Raw genomic sequence first — 5,954 nt, 5'->3', positions numbered from 1 at the left:
TCTTGATTGCATGTTCGATCTATCTCTGCCTGTAAGAGTTGGTAGAAATCATCTATTTCTTCTTCTTTGGCTCTGGTTGTTGGTGCATATATCTGGATGATAGTAGTGTTCACTGGACTTCCTTGTAAGCGTATGGATATAATCCTATCACGCCTCCATTTTCCTTTTCTTTCTTCTATCTAGACATGCTTTTCCCTCTCCTCTGAGACCCCTGTGATTCTGAATACATAGAACTTCTTTTTTTTTTTTCACATAGAACTTCTTGACTCTACTCCTTGCTTAAGATTTCATTCTCTGGAAGGTAGATCATAATCAGATCCTGAGTTATCTTTAGTTTTTCCTTACTCAGTTTAAAAAAGTACTAAGAGCCATCATGTTGGTAAAAAATAAAAGGGCTGCTGGCTGAAGTATGAAGAATTAGGAAGCTTGTGAAAAGTCATCATTTTCTCTTAGAATTTTGTAAAGAATGAAGACAGAGGTGATGAGTAGAATTAAAATCCTACATATTTGAATTCAGCGTGACCCCTTTGTGGAGAGGAGCTACATAAAAGTGTACAAATAAGGCACAATAATACACACACGTGTAGTGCCATGCATATATTTATGTTATAACATATTAATGTTTTAAGTATATACCCTAAGGGGAAATTCGGAAGCAGAGGAAAAAGTTAATGGCTTGTATGATTCGTGGAACTTTTATTTCATAGCAAGATTTATTTAAAGGGTGGCACATTCCAGATTGTACTATAAGCAAGTCTTGCAGTAGAGGGGGATATTGTACGTATGTTGTACATATGTTGAGAGCGTAGGTTGTTGTATGGTGCTTTTGAGTAATTTTGACCCATAGCAGCCCTATGTTATGTTATCTGGTCCTACATCATCTTCAGAAGCAGTGTGTTTGAGCTCATATTTGGAACCACTGTGTCAGTGAGTCTCAGTGAGGGTCTTCCTCTTTTGGTGGAACCCTCTTCTTTACCAAGCATGATGTCCTGCTCCAGAGACTGATCCCTCCTGAAAACATAACCAAGGTGCATGCAGTGAAGGATTACCATGCTTTGAATAAGGTTATAAATACTTTTCATATGCAAATGTTTATAATTAGCCTATGTAATTGTAGCAGCCCATTTCATGTAGATGCACCTTGCATGTCCAGGCTGGGCAGTGAATAAAAAGAACAAAACATTGGTGCTTTTGATTTGTGTAGTTAGGTAAGAACACTGAAGATTTCCAGAAGAAAACAAATCTATCTTAGAAAAAGTAAAGCTAGAGTGCTCCTCATTGTTAGAGGTCACATGGCACCTTTAAGACTTTCTCAAATGAAATCTTGGTCAGGAGAACAAGGAAACTGTCTCAGTTTGGGGAGCCATGACATCATCAACAAATCTGTGTTGTAGAAGCGCTTTAATAACTGTGTCAGTTGGTCCCAGATTGCTTTTGCTTTGGAAAAGCTTGATGTTTGTGTGTTCAGATTTTCTTTGCCACTACACTGTATACTGCAGACAATTTCTCTTTCTCATGAATATGAGTGCCTGTCTACCCTCAGCCATATCCTGATTTTTATAATATTGTATTGCCTTTGGATTATTTATGGTTACTGCCTTTATCCTCTTTTCTGACCAGCTCCTTACTGATCCTTAGACCATGTTGTTTTAGGGGCCACCCACTTATGCCTGACTCAGGTGCACCCTGCCCAATCTTGTACTGTCTTCTAATCTCTAACCACATTGTTCTATTCAGTGTCAATCCATCTTGTTAAGGATTGTCTTCTTTTTCATTGATCCTCTACTTTTTCAAGCTTTGTACTTTCTCCCCAGTGATTGACTTCTCCTGATAACATGCCCAAAGTATGTGGAACAGCCTATACATCTTTCAAATGAAAAAGTAAAAACAGAGTCTCTAAGATTAAACTTTCATGTATCTAAAGTCCTGTTAATCACAGAATATATGTAGTTGTTAGGTTTCATTGAGTTGAGTATGACTTATAGCAGCCCTATGAACAGACTGGATCCATGTCCTATCCTGTGCCATCTTCATCATGTCTAACACATACCTGTGCCCTTTGCTGCAGTCACTGACTCAGTCCATTTTCCCTGAAGAGTTTCCTCTTTTTTGAGGTAGAAAGGCTGACTTTCCATCTTTCCTAGCATGATGTCCTTTTTCGATGAATACCCCCATGACTTAAGTATTTGAGACAAAGCTTCGCCATCCTTGCCTCTAAAGAACACAAGGGCTGCACCTTCTCCAAGCCATATCTCTGTTTGTTCTTTTGATAGTCCACGGGCTATTCAGTAGTCTAACACCATAGCTCAGAAGCATCCTTTTTTTTTATCATCCTTTTTTTTTTTTTTTTTCGTTTTCCAGTTCTCAGACAAGTGATAGCAAATGATTGAAAAGACCATGGCCTGAAGTAGGCACACCTTAGCCCTCAAATTGACATTATTACTCCTCAATACTTAAGAGAGATGCTTGACTATAGACTTTCTCATGCTGTGTGTCTCCTAACTCTTGGTACCAAGAGTGTTGATTGTGGCTCCAAGTAAGATGACACCATTAACAATTTCAGTCTTTTCTCCATGATGTTCCCAGTTGGTTTAGTGGTGAGAATTTTTGTTTTCTTTATGTGGATATGTAATCCATATTGAAGTTTGTAGTCCTTGATCTTCTTCAGAAAGCATTTCAAGACTTCACTTTCAGCAAGCAAATTTGTGTCATCTGCATAACTCAGGCTATTGATGAGCCTTTTTCTGATCCTAATGCCACATTCTGCTTCATAGAGTCTAGCTTCTTGAACAGTTTGCTCAGCATACAGATTGAATAGATATGATACAAGGTACAGCCCTGATGCATTCCTTTCCTTAATTTTAAAATATACAGTGTTCTCCTGATTCATACAGTCAAGTGCTTTTGTTTAGTCAACAAAGCATAAATGGACATTCTTCTGGTACTCTCTGCTTTGAGCTAGAAATTATCTGACATTAGCAGTGATATTACTGGTGCCATGGCCTCTTCTAAATCCAGCTTGCACATCTGGTAGTTCTCTCTCAAATGTACTGTTCTAGCCATTTTTGGATAATCTTCATATTTTGCTTGCATATGATATTTTGATATTGTTCAATAATTTCCACATCCTTTGTATCACCTTTCTTGGGAATGAAAACAAACATGGATCTCTTCCACTCAGTTAGCCAAGCACCTATCCTCCAAATTTCCTGGCATAGACTTGTGAGCATGTCCAGGGCTGCATGTCTTTGCTGAAACATGTCAGTTGGTGTTACATCTATTCCTGGGACCTTTTTGCCAGTGTCTTATGGTTCAGTTTCAGCTTTTTTCTTCATTACTATTGGCTCTTGATCATATGGTACATCCTGATATATTTCAATGTTGGCTAATTATTAATTAATTAATTACAATGAATCTGTGTTTTCCCTCCATCTCCTTTTAATGCTTCCTGGAACATTCAAGATTTTCCCATACCTTCTGTCAGTATTACAACTTGAGGCTTGAATTTGTTTTTCAGTTTTTTAAGCTTGAGAAATGGTTTTTATTCTCTAATTCATCCCCCTGCACATTTCATTATAGTACTTTGCTTTGTTTTCTTGAGCTGCCCTTTGAAATCTGTTTAGCTCTTTTACTTCAGCGTTTCTTCTCTTTGTTTTGGTTTTTCTAGTACAATTTTCAGTCTCTTAACTCCATTCTGGTTTTTTTTCTTTCTCCTCTGTCTTTATTATGCCCTCCAATCTCTATTGTGCTTAATCACATGGTTCCAGTCAATGTCAGTGCATCCTATTGAGGATCTTCCTCTGTTTTGTTGATTGTCTCCCTTTTCAAGGTTTTCAGTGACTGACTTCTCCTGATAGCATGCCCAAAGTATGTGAGATAGAGTGTACATAATAAGAACATATGTGTCTGTTTTTATTCCCTTGATGTTTTCTGATTTTATTTTGTAGTTCATAAGAATTTCCTAAAAATAAATTTAAAAAAAAAGAATTTCCTGTAAATTCTTCTCACATAGCCTTCAATCTTTGATAGCTTTTGCAATAGAAGTTAAGTACGAGACCTTGTTACATAGTGTTGGAAATTGTTAGTCACAAAAGAGGGAGCTGTGGTGGCTTTGTCCATAGGGAGTTGCACCATTAACTGAGACAGTGTGGCCTCTGGTGGTTCAGATCCACCAGCTGCTATGTGGAAGAAAGAGAGGCAGTCTTCCACCTATATGATTTACAGGCTCCAAAAACACTGGAGGGGAGGGTCAGCTATGAGTCAGTTCCAACTGGACAATACGAGTGAGTAATGAGAAAAGATTGATAAAAGTACAAGTTACAGCTTTCCTCCCTTGTTCTTCACAATAAAGAGGGCTGATCACTGTCTGTGTTTCTTAGAATTTAATTTTGTTTCCATATATTTCACCATGATCTGTCTGCTTAAAAAGTGAAAAGAAAATAAACTATTTAAAATGTTTTATTTCTTCTGTACCAGTCAGACCCGATTTGATGGTACACACACAAAAATATAATAAAAACTAAAAAAAAAAAAAAAAAAAAAATTTTTTTTTCATTTGTTACTTCTTCAAAGAAACTTTTAAGAACCATTTACCAAACAGATTTTCAGAATTCTCTATGTTTAGATCTCTTTCTTTAAAGTAAAATGAAAACATGGTTCTTTGGAGTGGGGAGAAAAGGTTGATACTGTGAGCAGATTAGGAATGAAGTCCAGAAGTTACAAAGCCTGGCTTTTCTCAATCCTGCAATGACACAATGCTCATGTTTTCTTTTGTCTTTGAATGTTGTAGAGGGGTGTTTGATGCTTCCCTCAAGATGGCTGGCTTCTATGGACTGTACACATGGCTGACTCACACTATATTTGGCATCAACATTGTCTTCATACCATCAGGTAACAGCTATACTATAACTTCCATTGTGCTGTATTTAAAGATGTTAAAGCATTTTATATGCATTAGGAAATTTCTTTGTCAAGTTTAAAGTAATAAATTTTGTAGCTGGAGATCCAATTCAGATTAGGAACAAAAATTTGATTCCTAAAACGTTTCTTTTTTTGCTATATCTCCAGAATCTAGAATAATACCAACATGTAGAATCCATGGGATAAATATTTTTTAAATGAGTGAATGCACTTAGCATATAATTGAAAAAAAGAAAACCCTCATTGCTGTTGAGTTGAACATCAGTCAGTTTGGTTGACTTTTTCCCCGTGCTGTGCTTCAGCAGGTTTTAGAAATTCTACATCACACAGGGGATGATTGCCTATCTTTCTCTCTAGGAGCACCTGGTCAATTCACACTGTCTGCCTTTAGTTCCAAGCATAACTCTTTACCTGCTAGGCCCCCAGAGCTCCCTAATATTTATGGCTGTTCAGTACGTGTTTGAACTGAACTGATTGGTAGGGAGCAATGAGTTGGCAAATAGCTTCACCCCATTTGGAATGGTGTCTTGGGGTCAAGTTGAATACTTCTGAGGGCACAAAAACTACCTCCTTATCTCCCGAGGTCTGTCCTGATAACATCTTAATCTTTCACCACCGGGCACTTGTTGTTGTTGTTGTTGTTATGTGCCATTGAGTTGTTTGCGACTCATAGTGACCCTGTGTACAAGAGCCCTAAACACTCTTCTATCCTGTGCCAACCTAGCCATCTCAAACGCACTTATTTGCATTGCTCCAGTCACAGAATCGATCCATCTCATCAAAGGTCTTCCTCTCCTCCGCTGCCCCTCCACCCTGCCAAACATGATGTTTCTCTCCAGGGGCCAGTCCCTCCTTGCAACATGCCCAAAGTATGTCAGACGAAGTTTCAGAATCCTTGACTCCAAGGAGCATTCGGCTTTACCTTCTCCAGGACAAACCTGTTTGTTCCCCTAGCAGTCCATGGTATATTCAACACTCTTCTCCAGCACCAAAGCTCAAGGCATCAATTCTCTTTCTATCAACCCTATTCACTG

At 38.1% G+C, this 5,954-nt stretch overlaps 1 protein-coding gene across 1 annotated transcript in view; it reads left to right on the top strand.

Moving 5' to 3' along the window:
* TMEM245 (transmembrane protein 245) overlaps positions 1–5,954 on the top strand; it is a 98,112-nt gene that overhangs the window by 81,891 nt on the left and 10,267 nt on the right. Inside the window, exon 15 of the mRNA XM_006886919.1 lies at positions 4,790–4,890. Within this exon, the coding sequence (XP_006886981.1) occupies positions 4,790–4,890 (101 nt within the window). The remainder of the gene's footprint in view (positions 1–4,789; positions 4,891–5,954) is intronic.

Source organism: Elephantulus edwardii, unplaced genomic scaffold, assembly GCF_000299155.1.
Source record: "Elephantulus edwardii isolate Elephantulus edwardi_28Jun2011 unplaced genomic scaffold, EleEdw1.0 scaffold00052, whole genome shotgun sequence".
NCBI lineage: Eukaryota > Metazoa > Chordata > Mammalia > Macroscelidea > Macroscelididae > Elephantulus > Elephantulus edwardii.
The sequence above is the reverse complement of the archived record's forward strand: the minus strand, read 5'-3'. Positions and strand labels throughout refer to the sequence as shown.